Source organism: Leptidea sinapis, chromosome 15 (assembly GCF_905404315.1).
Source record: "Leptidea sinapis chromosome 15, ilLepSina1.1, whole genome shotgun sequence".
Lineage (NCBI taxonomy): Eukaryota > Metazoa > Arthropoda > Insecta > Lepidoptera > Pieridae > Leptidea > Leptidea sinapis.
Window position 1 is genome coordinate 321753 of NC_066279.1, and position 21562 is coordinate 343314.

At 34.5% G+C, this 21562-nt stretch overlaps 1 protein-coding gene across 1 annotated transcript in view; it reads left to right on the forward strand.

Moving 5' to 3' along the window:
* LOC126968371 (pikachurin-like) overlaps window positions 1-21562 on the forward strand; it is a 168858-nt gene that overhangs the window by 80391 nt on the left and 66905 nt on the right. The window contains exons 4-5 of the mRNA XM_050813359.1: window positions 7653-7939; window positions 10366-10474. Coding sequence (XP_050669316.1) covers window positions 7653-7939; window positions 10366-10474 — 396 coding nt within the window. The remainder of the gene's footprint in view (window positions 1-7652; window positions 7940-10365; window positions 10475-21562) is intronic.

Below are 21562 nucleotides of genomic sequence, written 5' to 3' on the forward strand. Positions count from 1 at the left end.
CTTGTCCAAAGTACCTACAGCTAAAGAAAGAAATAAGTAATATTACATCTACTGCAATGATTATCCAAACACGCACACACATACGGCATACACCCTCAAATACACCACTACACACACACACACACTCCTGTAACCTTATTTTGTTAAGTTTATTTTCTAAATAGCTAGATATTATAGTAATTGTAAATATTTTGTTACCTTATTCTGGCGTGTTAAATCATAAAATGTTACTTCTTTTGTTTAATACCTATATACTGTAATCAGTTTTGCCGTATTTTTAACCGACTTCCAAAAGGAGGAGGTTATCAATTCGATCGGTATTTTTTTTTATGTATGGACACCGATTACTCTAAGGATTATGATAGGATTTACGTAATTCTTCTTTTTCTTTTGTTTGATGCGAAATAGATACCATTTGGTCCCATAAAAATTTTACATAGTTTGGCCCAGTAGTTATCATTTTATGAAAATTTATATGAACATTTTCGTCTACCTGGATGATATAATTGTTTTCGGCTTTTTTTTGGAGTTTTCATTCAAGTTCATTATATATTATTATTAACTGACACTCAAACATAACAAATAAAAAATAACAACGTTTAAAAAAACCGACATCAAAAACGGCTTCAAAGCTATCAATATGTAGCACTTACAAATAATAGTATTTTATTAATATTAAAGGTAAAGGTTTGCATAACAGGTGTATTAAATTAAATCTTTAGTTATTTGAGACTTTTCAGTTTTTGAAGTCGGTTTTTTTAGACGTAGTTAATTTTTTTTCTACTTGTAATTATTTTGTATATAAATTGTGACATTGTAGATTATATGAAAATAAATAAATAAGACCAAATAAAGGTATAAGCGTCTCAGTTTAAGTCCGAAGGCCTACGATCAACTTTTAATTAGCGATTCAATTCCGATGCAGTTGAATCGCTAAGATTCGTACCATGAAGTACCTATAACAAACAACTTTTCCTTTTCTGTATGTTTTATTGTATGTCTTCACTATTTTTAAAAGTTATTAAGAAAACGATTCACTTTCCACTAAGAAAGTAGCTATACAGTTTAGGTTGAAATATTACCTCATTGGATAGTTCTAATGACGTCGTTGTATGAAATAGCAAAGCAGTTCATTTTAGGTCGTCAATTGAATTGCTATAACACTTCATGGTAGGCCCGCTGCTATGTAGGTAGGTAACACGGTAGCTTGTATCATTCCTGACTGATTTGACTATGAAACTGAGGTTAAGTACGCTATAATATAATATTGGATGTTGAAGTTTTAAAAAAAGTTTTTGTGTTTTCATTCCCGCCATGTTAAATTCTATGGTCTATTGTATTCCGTACGTCACTACTGACTATTCAATTTGAAAGTAGTCGCTCACCGCCATTAGGCCGGTGTTTGGTGTTATTGACGTTAAAAAGTTTATTTGGAAAAACGTAGGTAAGTATTTTGAATATGCTTTGAAGTCTGATAAATTTAAACGTTTTATAATAGTCACTGAACTTTTATATGTCATTGGTTCTTTTCTTTAACTAATATTAAAACAATAACAAACTTACGAGATAAGTAACTCCAAATTATTGGAAATCCACCGTTTTGTCGAAAATGAAGTAGTGTTGTACCTCGGTCACTGTCAATCACTTGTACCTTCGTCAGTGGCCAGGGTACAGTTAAATGTTGTACTTTGGCCAGGAGAACATTTCCTTAAATTATTTCTCCTTCACGTAATATAATATTTCTAATAAAATATAAAAGAATTTGTCTCATTAGAAAAAATAAACTATGAACATCATTTTGATTTTTTCAAGTTTTCACCATTGTCGGCAGTCCCGGAGGCGAATATACAAAGGCTTATACGGTATACCATTAGAGTGAAAGTGAAAAGTGAACTTAGCTTTTGTTTTCCAAAAACTTGACAATAGCCTTATCTAATATAGTATAGAAATTGACCGAAATTGCGTAGACTTTGTAGATAAATTCATTATTAAATTTCAGCAAGAAATGCTATTCAATTTCATACCGATATTTATCGATCGGTAGCTTCTATGTAGAAATTATGTTATGTTGTTGGTCCCTAAAAATATGTGAAATGAGCATCTAATCTTCTACTGAACAAGGGTTGATTTACTTCCGGCACTCGCCGGGCGCTGCCGCGGCACGCTACTCTCAGCTCGTGCGTTGGGATTAACATTCTTAATTTGTTATTGATACCTGCCTACTAAAGAAGGGCCGATTCGGTTCTTTAATGACTACATTTTCAACCTAGGTTATGTTTAAAATTATTATCGCGACAAAAACTCATTTATTGAGTGACTATGTATTATATCGTACTAGATTTTGTCCGTGTATTTCAAAGAAAATCAAGGCAGAAAGCTAATCCATTTTAAATTTTATTCTGAGATAGATTAGGTATTATCGAGTAATATGCATAAACAAAAGCTCATCTATTAGAGTCCGACTCATGACTCAAATTGTATATACAGCCTTTGAAAATTCGCCTCCCGGAGAGCCACTTTTTTAATTATTAAAAAAAGTCGAAACGTTCGTGTAATATAATATTCGTTTTTATTTGTATTAGCATTATGTTATTTTAGTTTAGATTTTATTATAGTCGAATGTAAAATACTTTCTCAAAACACGATTAATACGACTAAATAGTCCACAGACAAAAAAGTTTATGGACCTCTGTTCTACACAAAACCCAATTATTACTACAAGCTTCAATACAATACACAATTGCATAGAGAATTCAATACCGTTATAGTTCCAACTGAAGAATAGAATGTCCTGAATATATTTAAGTGTTATTGGAAATACTTCTGGTTTATGTCGATGCAAGAGGGAATTTTATTGTTTAAGTTGGATTCTTTATTTCCCTACGAGAATTTGTATGCACTCAATGAAATACTATTCAAATGTGGGTTACTTTTGTTGTGACATTTTATGGTTATCAACAAAGTAGCTACTTTTTTGGACGTTGTTGAGGATTCCGTACCGTTGGGTTTTACCCTAAGGTACGTGAAGTTATCAGTATGCAAATTAAATTTGTAAACAAAATTAATGAGCGATGTGGGACTCGAAACCGCGACCTCTCGTTTAAATGTTTAAAGCAGGTCTTTTTCTTCTAAAACTGACCATATTTTGTAGTGCAAAAGGTTTAGGTCTAGGCTAAACGAGGATCAGTCTTGAGCTCTTATAAAGACCGCAACATTGATTCAGCCATATTTGGATATTTCGAACTTTGTGACTAGAGTTTACTTTCTGGAAAGACCAAGGTATCAACACAACGTAGAGCCGATTAAAATAACAAGACGTATTAATATCCCACGATAGTTTTAATAATTTCAAAATGAAGCTTTGTGACTTCTTGACTGACTTAAGATTGTTGCACTTTTCCGACTACATGTGTCACGGCCGCTATCGCCGCACGACACTGACGCAGCTTCACTGTCTATGCAACAGTGACGACGTGCACGAATGTGCCAGAGCAGTGCTGAAGCCTTTGTAAATGATAAAAAAGTGAAAAAAAAAAAATAGTAGGATGAAACCTATTGGGAATGAATTTAACAAAACTTACTTGCAGTTTTGCCGGAAATCGAGATAAACCGTTTTTTACCCTTAAGTACCCCTTTTCTACTTCAAACTACTATAATTTTTTTTTGGTTTCAACAATCATCGACACAGGTCTTATAGTACATTAATTTAAGTACTGTTTAATATTATCACTCTATCGCCGCGGTATTGTCGGTGCGACAGTGACGCCCAAGGTCTCATCGGGAAGTTAGCGGAAATATAACACTTGAATATCAAAATACTGTGCACTATCATTCACCATTACCTCGGAAAAAGTGAAAGAGTGAAAAACTGGCAATCTCGCAAAAAGTTCTCGGTATCAAGATCAACCAAGCATTCCCCTTTTTACACGCTTTTCATTAGCTTCACCTGTATCTATGTTTGTTTGTAACCGACTCATTTGGGCGCGATTTTGACCCACTTTAAACGGCTAGATTTCGTTCGAACTTCGTAGATTAGAAACTATTCCATTTATTAATTTGCAAAATAAGATTTTTGTTAATTTATATAACTTTAATTTATCATAATATATATCATAATATTTCATAAAGCAGGAATTGATGTAAATTTAAATTTCAAAATAAATTTTAAATTTTTTACTTCGGTTTTTTATATAAAACTAGCGGATCCGACAGCCGTTGTGTTAAATTCGAAAAATCGGTCCAGACGTTAGGAGATCACTAACATACGTAGGAGAATTATATGTCGACTGTATTGAGAATCTAAACCAATCTCAAATTCACTGGAACACTCCAAAAAAAAAGAGTCTAAACCATCCTTGAATCCACTTGAACACACACAGAATTTTATTCAAATCGGTCCAGCCGTTTAGGAGGAGTTTACTGTGTACAACACGTACAGAAGAATTATATATATAAAGATATGCGAAAATGACATCGCTTACTGCGAAGTTGGCTTAAAGAATCCATCATTCATTCATAACGCAGGGGCATCGACTCGACATAAGCTGTAGGTGCATAATCAACTCTGAAGTCCTCTCACAGTCTGGCAGCAAGTCGAGTGCTTTTATCGTACTCTCGTGAAGAACACGCCAGGAATTCGTTAGCACTTTTCAATGGCTCTATTTCACGATTTGTGTTAATTTTGCTGTTTTCAACTTTCATTAGCAGGAAAAGGAGAGCTCCTAGAATTGGTTTAAATTAACATATCTAGCTCCTGAGGTTTCTGCGATGTACAATCTACGATTTTTTTAGTTTAGTAAATTGGTTTTAAACAATATGATAGTTTAAATACAAATACCGAATTCAAACATATTTAAAGCAATGTAATGAAAATTTTAAATATAATTGGTTATTTTTTTATATTAGAGTGGGCAAATAGCCAATTGAAAACCACCTGATGGGAAATGGAAAACCAGCCTATAAATTGTTAACAGGATATTTCATTATATATTTATTGCTTTTAAATTTCTAAATTCGTCATCAGAGGACTGAGGCAATAATGGGTAGGGTAAAATATTTTATTAATTATAACACTTACACGGGTACACTTAAGCCAATTCCGAGGCATACTTAAATAAATCAAATATATATTGTACATTCCAATTACTCATATTGTTATACATATATAAACCAACAATTCTACCCGTTTATTTTACAATGTTGCCAGTCAAAACGATTGCGTTAAAAAATAAATTATTTCGATTTTAAAATGTCTAATATTACTAATTTAAAATTATTGAAAATGATTCAAAACTTTCAAGTGTCACTGAGTAAAAAGGGTCATTTTAGTTTTATTTTTAATACTACAGTAATGTACGAAATAACATCTACGAGTGTTAAATCTCGGGTAGCCGTTTAAGAATATATAAAATGGTCTATGGTTAAACTTTTCAATAGTCCAGATTAAATATTTTCTAGTAGCATGCTTTCCCTGTTTCCAAGCAACACAACTTTAAAGCAATAAAGATACAACGATAGCGTCTGGCGATGAAATATGAGCAAAGCAAGACTGCAATTTAGATGGAAAACTAGTTACGTAAGTACGTAGCTATAGATCTACTCCAGTCACGTCTGAATTCGTACTCTTAAAATGCGATATGTTAGAAGTTTCAGACATTCTTACAATTTTAGCAGTACTTAAGTAAACTATATATTATAATAATAATAACATGAGGTTACTGACATGTGGGATGATGTTTCAACAATAATTGTCCCAATAGTCGTTTCCGTAAACGGTCTTATAATAAAAGAGCCTTGACCATCATCTCAAGAGGCTCTCGCTTAATTACTGGATTAAGGGTCAGTTACAGAAAGTAGCTGTTTTGGGAACGGCACGTATCTTGCGGAAGTTCCTCAGTCTGTCGCCCTAACCACCTGCACCGGCGGAATTGTCATGAACCAACGCCGCGGCCGCCGGGACTCTTCTTTTCATATTTATATATAACAGTTGACTACAAAAGTCAAATAAACCCATAGAAAACTTAAAAATTAAATAAATTATGGTTGAATTTCGACCTCTGAGCGACCACTAGTTAAAATTAAAAACTAGACTTCTTCGCACTTACCTTCGCTTTCCGATATTAGTCGAAGTATTGACAAATGTTCTGCCGTGACTAAAAAAAAAGTATTGTTCATTTTAATGAATTTTCACTTTACCCTAGATACTAATGCAATTGTTTTTCTTAGTATTACTTCGTGGTACAATAATTCGACTTCAAAATTTATGTATAATAGTAATAGTATTGTATTTGCGTATTAAATAATGCTTTTGATGAAAGGATACAAAGCAAAAGTCATGTCGACCTGTATAGCCGAGTTAGCCATCCTACCTACTAAGCTAGATGTCCCGGGTTCAAATCCCGGTAGGTGCAAGCATTTATATGATGAATGTGGATGTTTGATTCTGAGTCATAGATGTTTCAATGTATTTATGTATGTTTATATGTATTTATGTATGTTTAAGTAAGTATATTGTATTAAATATATCGTTGTCTTGCAACCCATAACACAGGCTATATAATATGCTTAATTTGGGGCAAGGTAATTTGTGTAAAAAGTGTGTCAATATTATTATTATGTAAAGATGTATTGATTTTGAATTTGTTCAGATTTTTATACGTGTACACAGGCGAAGCTAATGCTTACCTATAAGGAAAAAAGACTTCAATTCAAGGCCTTCTCTTTTAAAGTCGGTTGAAAAACTTCTTCAATAAGTTGTTTTTATAAAGACCCTGAGCTGCTCTCCGAAAGCTCCACAAAGTCCCTTAAAAGAACTTTCGAGATTTTTTCATGAGACGAATTGACGAGACGAGCAATCCTGCCAAAGCCAGCCTGCAGTGCCGCTCAGGATGCTAAATTCTTGAGACCAGTAAAGTGAAAAATTCCACTGCAAGATGCGGGTATCTATAAACTGGACTGTGACTGTGGCCTGTCTTACATTGGGAAAAAAAAAAACGCAATATCTCAAGCCGACTAACTCAAAGTTTTGCGTTTGTCACTTTGAGACATAAGGTCTTAAGTCTCATTAGCCTAGTAATTTCACTAGCTACGTTACCCTTCAAAACAACAAGTTAACTTTACTGCCACAATAAAACATATTAAATCATGTTAATAGAAGTACGTGTGTTGAAAGTCCACGCCGATGAAATTAGCATTTCCTTGTTAGGTGTAAGAAAATGTTTCCAATTCAAATATTTAATTCAAAATAGGATTCAAAATCACTTATTGAACGTTAAAAACTACCACCCATTTAAAATAGACTGCCTCAGACCTGAGACGAACGGGCGCAAGAAACTCAGCGGGCTTTTTTTTTATATAAAAATATGGATTACAATGTGATATCGTACAATAAACATTTATAATTTAGGGTGTTCGCATCATTCCCAGTCTGTGGTGTTATTAAAAAATCGTTTAGTAACCTTTCCCACACAAACGTTTTTTAACAATTCTTTTAAATTTCATAACACATGCGTTTTGTACATTTTCTGGGATCATATTGTGGAAGCATATATATCGCCCAATAAACTAACTCGACCTAACCGAGTAGTAGGCATAACAAGTTTATGTATAAGATGTAGCTCTTGCAATTAATAATGAAGACTTTTTGTCCTCAGAAATCAACGCAACAAAATCAACAGCTGCACCAACAGATACTCACGAAGATGTCCTCTATTCAAAAGACGTTTCCTTCTCTGCTGAGCTCGAGGTAGCTCCAGCGAATAGGATAAGCATTCACACTACAACAACTCCTAAAGATTATACATACACAGGAGAGAAGACCAAACAACTAGATGGCTTAAGAAGTCTCATTGAAGATGGAGTTAGTGAAGTTGATTTGAATATCATTAGCGAAAGGGAAGAAAATAAAGTAACTACTTTAGGACCAAGCTTAGAACAGAAAGTGAGTATCGCTTATTATTATTTTTCTACAGATTAAAGCTAGGAGAGGCATTTTTTAAGCTTGGGAGACATTATTTTGCGTAGTTTAAAAAAAAAATTGAAAGGAGCTCATTGCAATTACGATTTCAGTGTTAACTAAATATTATATAGATAAATTAAATATTTATTATAGTTATGTTTCTCTCTTCTCTGGTTTGGTGCACCCATAGATAAAAAGAAAAAAAAACAAATTAACTAGGTCAAAATTACACTTATGAATGTCAACAATTTTACCACCACATCGGACAAAGAAACTCAGAATAAAAAAAAACAGAGTTTAGTTAATATTTTATGGAAAAATAATCATTTATCGAATGTCGAGTTAGTAACTCAGGTTTTTTTATTCTGAAAATATGTTTCAATTTTGTTTTGAAAATGACAAGGTGAATACTGAATGATGAATAATAAAACATTTTTTGTACTTTGGATAAAAGCTTTTAATCACAAAACTCAGCGTACATTACTTACTGTGCTACAAGCCTAGTATAGGAAAGGACAGCTGATATAAGTGACGCATTGATCAAATATGAAATCGTGACTTTTTTTTAAATTGTAATGGTAAAAAATAATTATTGTATTTTATCTGGTATTGTGGTAAGAAGATAGCTCGTGGTCAAGCCACGGCGCCACTTCGATTTATTTTCAAATATTGTATGCTCGTAACACAATCATTTCAAAATATTTAAATTTATCAAACACAATATTATAAACTTATACACCACGTCAATGTACTTAAGTTACTCGATTTGTAATTTCCAAAATATCAAAAAAATGCATTAATGAAATTGAATTTGCGATTGCATCTGACAGAGCAGAGTATATTAACAGATTCATTGATTCGGTAACATTAAATGCGTTTCCTCATTATTACGGTTGATCAGTTGGAAATTAATAAATCAAATAATATATTGAAATAGTACATTGTGAAAGGAGAAAGTTAATGAGTCCTAACGAGAATGAAATTAGTAGACACGGTCCTCTTTACACCCGAATATTGGAAACACAATTTACCCTTTTAGTTTATAATAATTAAGGTTATTAATTAAATATTCTTAGCACAATAAGTCTTATGATTAACTTTGGGATTAAATTGTTGTTTTATGTAATAAGTAAGGTTAAGTTGCAAACATACCTCAAAATCAAATCACATTTCTACGCAGCGCATTGTGTCTTTTGCATAGGATGCCGGCTAGATTATGGGTACCACAACGGCGCCTATTTCAGCCGTGAAGCAGTAATGTGTTAGCACTGTTGTGTTTCGGTTAGAAGGGCGCCGTAGCTAGTGAAATAACTGTGCAAATGAGACTTAACATCTTATGTCTCAAGGTTACGAGCGCAATTGTAGTGCCGCTCAGAATTTTTGGGTTGTTCAAGAATCGTTTTGGGCGTTGTATTTGGTTTTATGATTTTTAAAAGAATTGCTAAAAAAACTTGTGTGTGGGAAAAATTATTATTTCTTAATGATACCACAGACTGGGAATGAAGCGGACACCCTCAGGCTCTTTAACTGTAAATGTTTATTGTACGATATTACATTGTTATCCATATTTTTATAAAAAAAGCCCGATGACTTTCTTGCGCCCGTTCTTCTCAAGTCTGAGGCAGTCTATTTTGAATGGTTGGAAAAAAAAAATTGAATTTGAACTGGAATTACCATCATTTGACCGTCCTGCTGGTCTCGTACCTTATTGTCATAAAAAAATTGAAAATATACTACTTACAGATGTAATCCCATTCGAAAACAGCGTAATTATTAAAAAACTGACAACTGCAACTAGTTATAATCAGTACGTGGATTGCATATCGACATTTTAAAGAACTACACCATTGCGGCGTAGTTTGCACCGCCTCTCTATTGAGCGACTCAAGGAATAACTGAATGATTACTTACTAAAAAATAAAAATAAATATTCAATAAACCCGATTTACAATGTTTACGGAGCTAAGACCAAATACAGAATACTAAATTTTACGGAAACTTACTTTATATAGCTTATTCTAACAAAGAGAGTCATATTACCTATTTCACAGAAAGTAAATTGGTACATCAGAAATCAATGTTTCCAGAAGGTTCTATACGTGTAAAGTCAATGTACCTACGACTTGTTGCTAGCTCTAGTTTAGCTGTCAAAGCATAAATCTATAGGGTGACCAACCTTAACTAGCGCGTTAACGGTTTGTGGTTTGTTCTGTATTCTGAGAAACAAGCATAAAATTTAAATACTTATGTTGCACGTGACCAAATCTTTACTTCCCGTGTTAGTTATAAAACTGTGTTACGGCAAGATATCGGACTCATGCATTGTAGTGTAGACTGACCAAGACGCCATTGTGTACGATTTCGCCATGGTTCTTTCATATTAATTAATATATTGATTGATACCACAGGTCCCTGGCGGAACATCGTCTCCTGCACGCACCACTGCTGGAGAGATCTGCTCGTGCGATCCTTGTGTTGAAGCTAAGTGCACCTGCGCCCACAGAAAATGTAAACCTGGTGAGTCCCTAAATCAATCATCTCACTCCTCCAAGCGTTAACATGAAGATTTTTATACGCGAAAAACCAACAAGGCCAGTTTTCAAGGATTACTTGTTTTACCAAGAACTCACAACCGTTGTCTTTCAGACAGTGTCGTGCATTGGTTTTCTAGCAACTTAGGCACTGTAGATCTAACAAGTCGTAATTGCACTTTCCGACAGTACTAGGTTTCGAGGTCGTTATATAGAAGTTGCATACCGAATATAGAATCTAGAGACTGTCTATCGTGTATTTTTTGTGGGTGTTTATAAAAGTTTGGTCTTAGATTAATGGAACCAAATTTAACTAAATTAACTTCAACACTAGTGCCATATTTATCTAGTTCCTCGCAAGGTATGCCCTGCCCTGCCTATATGCTATGCACGATATCTCTCTCAATCATCACATGAAGCTTTGTCTCTTTCACTTTTTAATAGAAGAGGAGGACAAACAAGTGTACGTTCACCTGGTGTTAGGTGATCACCGTCGCCCACACTCTCTTTCAACTCTAGAGGAATCACATGAGCACTTCCAGCCTTTAGGTGAACGCTTTTTTACTGTTTTGCTTTAAGTTTATAAAAAAAAAATATTGAATTAGGCGTTACTTTGCGGAAATCCATAATTATACAAATGATTTAAGTTTTCCTTAGTGTCAATTCCGCCAATATTTGTTTTTAAAACAATTCGACACGTGATTCGCCTCTACACGAGGCATCCTCAGGATGTGTTGTCTCGCCAAAATCTGGCACGAGACTCAGTGTCGAATTGTTTTAAAAACAAATATTGGCGGAATTGACACTAAGTAAAACTTAAATCATTTGTATAATTTAGTTTATGGACAGTTTACATACATCTTTTTAAACATGTTTAGTCATCGTGTGGCAAACACACAATATTTTAGTATATGTATTTTATCATTACTACATAAACAAGTATTTAAATATTTCATTTCATATTAATATATCTATTAGAACATAACACAATCAGGCATTACACTAAAACACAGAAAATTCATACAAAATAATTATAATATTTATTATTTTATGACAGAGTCGCGGTATACGCGTAGTATGCGTACCACGAGCAAATAATCTGAAATTTTGCGGGTAGGTAAAAAAAATATAGTTATGGGATACTCATCCCAACTTACCTGTCCGGAAGTTGTGTTGGGTATGCAACCCCGGCTCCCCTAGCTATTACTGTCCTAATCCTTGGCCTCCTGGGCGGTAATATCCTACATTTCCTATTTCCCACTTTAACTTACCAATCTTCCTTTTACACCACCTATCTTTCCCTTTCCCTATTCCTACCCTCTCCGCCAATCCAACGTCTGCCGCGCGGATGGATGCATGGCTAGGGGCAAGCCTATTCGTTAGCGTGCCACACTGCTCTGGGACCGGGCGACCCAGAATCAGGCTAGCCTTACCCTGGCATGCGGGGCTCTGCTGGGGTGGACAAACCTTTCCCTTGCTAGTCGTGGGAACGCAATGGAGAATAATAAAAATAGGTTAATTCACCAAAATGGCGGCGATGTGGTTCGCCACCCATCACGTCTCGTTTCTCGCGGGGACGAAAAGCGGCCCATGGAGAGCCGCTTTGCTACGTTGAATATAAGAGGAGGAGTGGATGATAAGGTAGATGAAGTATGTCAGATGATGGATGAACGATCCATAGATATTCTGTGCGTGAATGAAACGAAGAGGAAAGGATGTGACACCACGGTTCATGGTCCCTACACGGCATACTGGTCCGAAGTCCCCCAATCCAACCGAGGCTGTCAGGGAGTTGGTGTGATTATTTCCGCTCGAATAGTAGAATGTGTGATAGAGCATGAATGTGTTAGCCCAAGACTTCTCTGGATTAGGTTAAAATTCGGACTCACTCGCTTGTTTATCCTTGGGGTCTATGTACCGAAGGATCTGTGCGGAGGTGGGTCTATAAAAATATTTTTAGTGATATGATCTTAACTAAATACTTGAATGTCATTCAATTTTTACCATTGAAATTATAAGCTCAAGCAACTCTTAACAGTAATTTCTTATGAATAATCTTGTTAATTAATTTCTAAAGGACTATATTGTATTGTGTGATTAATGTATTATATTATGAGTATTCGTTTAAGTGCTTTATCTATACTAATATTATAAAGCTGCAGTGTTTGTTTGTTTGATTGAACGCGCTAATCTCTGGTACTACTGGTCCGATTTGAATGATTCTTTCAGTGTTGGGTAGTCCATTTATCGAGGAAGGCTATAGGCTATGTTTTTTTTTTCAAAATTAGGGATCCGTAATAAAATTGCTATTTTGTAACACAAGGTGTAAAATCGAAAACCTATTTTTGCGTGCGCTGCAAAAACTATTGGCAATAGAACAAAATGATGTACAGGCTATAATATAGGCAATATTTTATTACTTATAAAACTATCGCGTGAATTATACTTTATATGGCAAAACAACGTTTGTCATATAAAGGTACATATGGTCAGCTAGTATTTTATATTCTCCTTCTATGTGTGGCGAATTATAATTAGTGAAAAGTGTTGGTGTTTTTCTGAATAAGGTACTGTACCCGAGTTACATTCTCATACGTTAAAATCGTGCTCGGATGTCCAAAGGCGCCTAGGTTGTATTTGCCATCAGATAAGCCACTTGCGCATTTGCCTCCTAATGCGAAAAAATGTGAATCTTTTGCTAACAATAATTTTAAGAATATAATAGTAAGTTAATTAATTCAAGCTGTTATTGAATCTACTTTTATACGCAGACATAACAGAAACCATTCAAGGTTTCGAGCACCTTTAGTATCGATCGAGCCTCTAGCCTTCATACGAAATGAGTCACTAACGACTTGGCCGTACCTGAGAATGTTATTATTTTGTTCGTGAATCGGTTTTTATAATAATTTGTACAATTCATGCAGTGTTTTGTCACGGACGAGTAAAAAAAGAAGGACTCCGTGTCACCTTACATAACAGTAGCTCCATAACATGCCGGTAAAGGAGTAAATACATAGCCCCACGCACACGCTTACACTAATACAAGCCGATCGGCCGCCATTATGAGATTTGCCATCATCTGTAACAGATCAGTTTGCGTCGCAATAAAATATTTTAAAATGCCGTTGTGCGTTGTGAAAAAGTGTAAAAACAATAATAAAAAAGTATTTGTGGATATACGATTATTTAAGGGAGAAAAAATTGTGTAACTGGATATACCCCGTAACCACACACACACTAGCATAAAGGTGCTTCACTTGCTAATATCACGGCGCGGAGTCCTTCTCTTTTTACTAGTCCGTGTGTTTTGTACAATTTTTCAAATGAGCAACTCTCCATACCAAGATTAGAAAAGACGAAAATCTTCCCTATGAAGTACCGGTAGAAGATCAATAAAACACAAAATGCTACTATTTTTATTTAAATTTACTTAATCGCCTTCAGAGTATGCTTCTTAAGATTGATTCAATTATTCCAATGTATAATCCAATGATTAAAACATTATTAAACGCTTTTTCCGGGATTTTAGCACAGCTTAAGAACAAATTGTTTAGATTTAAAAGAGCGACATGTCAAGTCAATTTCATAATATGTAATTATTGGGGTTAAGCAGGTTGTCAAATGTAAAGTAGATCCCTTAGATGGAGCAGCAACCTGAGAGTTGAACAAACATACAAAGATTTACGGATTGTGCGGCATGCGGACGGTTGGTTTAGTTGGTAAGAGCGTTGAGACGGAATGCAAGCGGCGTGGGTTCGAATACCGCATCGTTCATAATTTTTTGGTACAACTTAAATTTATAGTAATAGTATGTTTTACATTATAAATAAAAGGAAATATTTTAAGATATCATTTTCTTTTTAAAATGATATCAAGCCTTTGCTCAATTTGTTACGGAGCTAGTTTGAAGTTATATCTTCTGGGTATTTTAGAAGAGAAATGTCGTAAATTATTACCGGTTTAACCTTTCTTTACTTGACGAAGACTATTTTTCTATTCAGTTTCAGAAAATAACATCCATTCGAAAAGTAATTCCTCAGACCTGAGAAGAACGAGTGCAAGAACTTCTTTGGGATTTTTATACGCTTATAATATTAGCTTCGCTTGTATCTGTATATCGATGTATTTGTGTATTTATAATTGTATTTAGCCCCAGAAGTGAGGGATATCACTTAAAAATAACACGCACCCAACGCGGGTTCGAAACCCGCATCGTTCATAAATTTTGTTTTCAAATTTTTATTTGTGTTGGTATATCATGTGCAAGTCGCAGGTTGTGGCTTCATCTACAGGATCTACTTTACAGTTGATAACCTACTCAACCCGAATATTTGCATATTAGAAAATTGACTTGAGATGTCGCTCTTGTAAATCTAAACAATTTGATATGTTTTTAAAGTGATAACCCTCACTTCTAGGATTAGTACGAGTAATACACAAATAAAATTTGAAAAAAAAAATTTCATGAACGATGCGGGATTCGAACCCACAACCTCTGGCATTCCGTGCCAGTGCTCGCATAGTTAAATATAGCTAATATATATATTCTTAGTATTATTCACTTGTATCTGTATATAGATGACAATACAATGTTTTCATTATTTTGAGCTGGTACTCTAACCACAGCACCAACATTGACCGTAATTGAATTTTGTATGATAAAAAAAATTGTAAATATAATACGATAAATGCTGCAAATACTAATTAATAGATATAACATGTACAGAAGATGTATTTGTCCCTTAGAATATTACAATAATTGTTTTTTTTTATGACTATAAGGGACGTGACGAGCAGGACGTTGTATAATACGCCCATTGCAATGCAGTGCCGCTGAGAATTCTTGAATAACCCAAAAATTCTGAGTGACACAGTTGTGCTCGTCTCCTTTGAGACACAACATAGTCTCTTTTGCCCAGTAATTTCATTAGCTACGGCGCCCTTCTAACCGAAACACAATCATGCCTACACATTACTGCGAGTCGTTGTGGTAGCCATAATCTAGCCGGCATCCTGTGCAAAGGATAGCAGAAGGACCTGTAAAAATAGGCGTAGATGTGAATCATTATTCCAAACTAAAACACAAACCAAAAAAATCGGTCGGTTGAGATATCTGCGTCTTCTTAAGGAATAACCAAGCCGCCGTCTGAGGGTGGTGTACGGCGCTTAAGTTGGAGGGGTATGCCATGGTGTTTGTGCTCAGTGATATCATATGCGATACTTTGCCCTACCCTGAATACGACGGACGTCTTTTTAAGAAGTTTTTCTTGGTTCTGCGCAAGCCACCTAAGATTGTATTATATTATACTAGCTGACCAAGCAAACGTTGTATAACCGATATTAAAATCGCGATACAAAAGTAACTGTTGATCGTAGATGGGTGAAAATTGAAGTTGTATGTATTTTTTAACGCTGACTCATAATCAAACCAATTTTAAAAAAAATGTCAAAAAAAAAAAAGGTGTAACCTTAACATTTAGGGAGATGAAAAATAGATGTTGTCCGATTCTCAGACCTACACAATATTCACTCAAAATTTCATGAGAATCGGTCAAGCCGTTTCGAAGGAGTTTAACTACAAATACCGCGACATGAGAATTTTATATATAAGATTATGTAAGCTAAGTTGTTATATGATTTAAAAGATGGACTGGGAGTTTCTTATCAGTAATTCTCACCATGTCAGAGCCCTTTTACGAACTAATATAACTTCATGACGTTTACCAAGTGTTGGTGCAATATGTTACATTATTGTCACTTCCCATGGTAAATAAATATATTTATATTTATATTTCTTGTGGTGGAGGTATAGGGGGGATCGTCGTCATAGTATGGCAGTGTGTCTCCCACATCTAAGAGCCCTCACCTTTAACGACACCTTTGGTCCTGGGACTATCAAACGTTGTATTGCCATGAAAAGTGATAAAAAAATCAGTACTTAAAATTTTAGGGGTATAAAAAAAGATGACGACCAATTTCCAATCTACCAAATTTATCGTACAACAATAATTATTATATTCGATTGCCATCTTGCAAATCTATTGCGGATCTGTATATGAAACAGAATAATATAAAAACCGTGACACAAAAATAGGTGTTCATCGTACAGAAGTGAAAATTTTAAGTTGTATGTATTTTTCAATGCTTAATCATAATAAAATTAAAATAAATAAAAAAATATATTTAGGGATCGGTCCTTATCATATAAGGATATGAAAAATAGACGTTGGCCGATTCTCAGACTTTCCGGTGTTATCCGGTTTGATTCAATTGAATCCTAAAAATCATTGCTTCACTTCGATATTTAAAGTTGTAATGTTATTTTCTTTCAAAACGGTATCGAACCTTCAGCCAACTTGTTCTGGAATTAGTTTGAAGTTATAACTTTGAGGTCTTCTCTTGTAGGGCACCGTAAATTATTATGGTTTGATCTTTCTTTAGGTGCTTAACTTTTCTTTGGACGACAAATTCCAATTTGAAAATTTACTGTCGATTGTTTTATTTATTCGGTTTACCTTTCAATACTAGATATGTATTAAACACTGAGGAATAATTTTTAAATATACAGTTAATTTTTCATGGTGAAAAATATTCTGAATGTGCTCTATTTTAATTAATTATGACGGGCTAGCTCCATACTAGATAGTTATTGTGGAATTTAATTTTCTATAACTGACCGACCTTAGTCGGTCAGTTTTTATTTCAGAGCAGTATTTAAAAAAAATTGGAATGATTATGGAATAATTTCGCACGAATTGCTTTGTTTACCATTTTGTTTATAAAAGTAATAGCATTTACGTGGTTATTTACAATATACATTTATTGCGCTATCGTTCACATAAATGACAATTTATATTTACAAAAGAAATTTAACACTTCAGAACTATTACAATGATTTAACATTAAAAAGTTTATCTCTTAGAAAAATCAACTTTCATCCATAATTTCAACGACTGTCTTACGAATTTTCGATCAAGTTTACGTGTCCTGACGCGAGTTTTACATTTTATGCCGATTCCAAGAAAAGTGCTCAATGCCGCTAAAGAAGTTTTCACTTCATAAACAAATTCTAATATTTTGCAAGCAAACAAAAACTACAATATTTAATATATAATTTTTTTTATGGAAATGGAGGACAAACGCGCGTACGGGTCACCTGATTTTAAGTGATCACCACTGGCCACATTCTCTTGCAACAAAAGAGGAATCACAGGAGCGTTGCCGGCCTTGAAGGAAGGTGTAACTGCGTTCGATTGCTTAGTGCCGCGCGTTCATCTATTTGAAACGGAATTGCATTTTTACACGTTTTTTTAGCTTGTATGTAAGTTTGTTTTTAACCGACTCATTTGGGCGCGATTTAGACCTACTTTAAACGGCCAGATTTTGCTCAAACTTCGTAGATTTATCGAGGACTGATGACAATACATTAACTTGATAAAATTATTAAATTTTTCCTTTTTTAATTTATATAATTTTCGTCGATCGTCTATATGGCAGGAATTATAGTTAATTTTAAATTTCAACCATTACAATCTGATTTAATCTAATATTAGGAAATTTTCGAATACCAAAGAGAAATTTTTAATTCAACCAAAATTCAAATCATACTAAAAATTCTATAAAAAGCGTGTTTTTTAGTTTTTTTTCAACTACTTACTGCTGTTTTGCCATATGAAACCACTTAATGATAGACTTAAGACCACAACGGCATTAAAGGCATAAAAGGCATTTATTTTCTCAAAATTGATTCCTTTAGAATTCTTTTTGATGTCATCTCTTATACTACTACCGCTTCGGAAACAAATTGCGCTCTGAGAGAGAAGAAGAGGCGCACTCTCCCAGCATTCCTTTTTTTTGCGCTCTTTTCAATAAAAATATACAATATTGTACAGTCATTTCTATCGCTATAAAATAATCACAATCTAGTCCCAGGCTGTCCGATCATTTAGATATTCAGCAGTGGAGTAATAGGATTTACGACAGAGCCATTTTTTTTATAAAACATTTAAATTTATTTATAGATAATGCCTGAACAGTGGCTGGGACTTTATTGTAGAAGTGTATACATTTACCCTTAAAGCTATTATGTATCTTATGAATCCTACTAGAATTAGTTACAAACAATCCCTTATTTCTAGTGTTATAATAATGAAAATCACTATTAAGAGCAAAAAGGTGACGATTTTTGTGAACATATATTAAATTTTCATAAATGTACTGACAATGAACAGTCATAATATTTATTTCTTTAAATTTTTCTTTGAGAGACTGTCTATAACCAAGCTGATATATAGCACGAACAGCTCTCTTTTGCAGTGCAAACACTATATCAATGTCAGCAGCATGACCCCATAGTAATATACCGTACTGCATATGCCGCAGAGCTGAGTCTATCTGCTAGATGGGCAATATGTGGACCCCACTGAAGCTTTTTATCTAACGTGATACCCAAGAAGACCGCAGTGTCCACAAGTTCCAATCTCTGGTCATTTATAAGTACGTTGGTTTGTACCTCCGCTGTGTTTGGTGTAATGAACCGTAAACACTTTGTTTTTTTACTGTTTAAGTGCAGATTATTCGTCTCAAACCAACGCACTATCTTTGCGAGTGCGTTGTTTACCTCGTCATCAATATCCGCACGTCGCTTCACTTTAAAAATAATGAAGTATCATCAGCAAACAATACAATCTCATGGCTATCATCTACCACAAACGGTAGATCGATAATATATATAAGAAACAAGAAAGGACCGAGAATAGAACCCTGTGGAACACCTATTCCCACAGGTTTACCCGAAGACCGTTTGCCATTTACATCGACTATCTGAACTCTTTCGCTTAAATATGATTTTAACAGATTTAGGGCTCTATTTTTCACTCTCATCATAATGTTTTAGTTTTAGGAGTAAAGTTTCATGGTGGACGCAGTCAAATGCTTTGGACAAATCACAAAAAATGCCCAATGCATCCTGTGACTCTTCCCAGGTGTCAAAGATGTGCTCAATGAGTCTAGTACCCGCATTAATTGTTGATAAGCCCCTAGTGAGACCAAACTGATTTTTGTTCATTAATTTACAAAAATGCATTTGTAGCTGTTGAAGCAAAAGTTTTTCAAAAATTTTACTAAAAACAGGCAGCACTGAAATAGGTCTGAAATTAGCAGGGTCTAAAGAACTGCCCGTTTTAAACAAAGGTATAACTTTGCTGTATTTCATGAGGTCAGGGAACACACCCTCATCTATGCATTCATTAAATATTATTGCTAATTCAGGTGCTATAATGTCAAGTATGTATTTTACAATATTAGTCGAATGGCGCCATAGGTCTTTTGTATTTTTTAGGTTTTTTAGGTTAATTAATTAGCATTAGCGTCACTTTCACAGCGACAGTAACGGGTCGATGATAAATAAATAAAGAAATCAGCGATAGTAACAATATTGAAATAAATGAACTAACATTCGAGCACAGCGTCAATCGAGCGAGCAACCCTCTTTTCCGCTAAAGAATGGATCGACGGACCGACTGCAGAGTCTTGCTAATAGAGTTCCTGTTAACTAATAATGACTTATTGGAACCAAAAACAAATAGCTTGTGCTTAACAACCATAATATATGTAGCGTACTTAGATTAAGGATTGGTCGCCGCTGTGCTCCATCTAGATACTGTCGTCGCAAAGTGCGGCAACTAATACTACGCCCAAGTGGGCGTATTCGAAAGTTGACGTGCCACATGTTGTGTTAAACTTTGCTAATAATCGAAACTAAAATGCCGGGTTGCGTAGTAAAAATTTGTAAAAATAGTACTTCAAGAAATAAGAAAGACACTGGGATCACATTTCATCAGTAAATATTTTGTATTTTATTAATTTCAATGAAAAATAACACGATGCGTATGTTACAATTTAGTTGGAACGCAACGGAGACCAATCATTTATGTAAGGTAGCGTATTATAGTATCAAATAGAATGTTTATTAATATATAATAATAATAATCTGATATTCTGTGCTATTCCATTATAAATTCTCAGAACCGGAAGCAGCGCTCCGCCATTACCGGGGACTTCGGCTGCCGTATTAACTTCCGCAGTACATATGTTAGAGAGCGGTTAACTTCACTGTAACTACTGAACTGCAGAACTTTATGTTATTCATGAATATAATTATGACTAGGAACAACTAAAATGGCGCTGGACAGGACATGTGATAAGAAGCAAACAAGATAAATGGACAAAAGACATTATAGAGTGGTATCCAAAATATGGAAAAAGAAATCGAGGGAGACAAACGATACGATGGGAAGATGATTTCAAAAAGATTGCTGGACCAATATGGAGAAGAGCAACTTACAACAGGAAAACGTGGAAAGATCTGGAGGAGGCCTATGTCGGCGAACAAGCGAGCAATGATTAACATAAGATATAACATATATTAGGTGAAATATAATTGTAATCATTTAGTATATTAAGTTGTAGCATAAGTTAAAAATGTACCTTTTTAGTTTGCTTGCAATAAAGGCTTCATTCATTCAGGAACAAGTATGACACGAGTGTAGGTGTCACCTGTTGGTAGGTAAATAGGGTTCGACCGTACGGAGAATAATTTTGCTAACGCCAAACATTGGTGTACAAGTAAAATTTTCAATCGATCTAAAACAGTGTTTCCCAGACATAATTCTATCATGTCCCGGTTATTTTAGTTTACACTGCCCCTTCGTTTCACTGGCCTACCTTACTTTTAACTCCAAGCCAAAATAATGCACATTTATTAATAGTAAAAATGTTTTTTTAGTACTAGGTATATTCTTTGTTATCGCCTATTTAGTCATAAAATTTTAGTGCAAATTATGTAGCTGCTACTAATTTCTGACTAACGAATCCAATTCCGCGGAAAATGACGAAAGTTTTATCCTAAAGGCTTTTCTAAAACAAGGCGGGAATGTTGTTACCCGGTATTTTATTTTGATGGCCCGGTATCGGCAAATGGGAAACCCTGATTTGAAACACTGAATTGATATGAAAATCTTCTGTATTTATCAAGTAGCGGACCCGACAGACTATGTTATATTATAAAAAA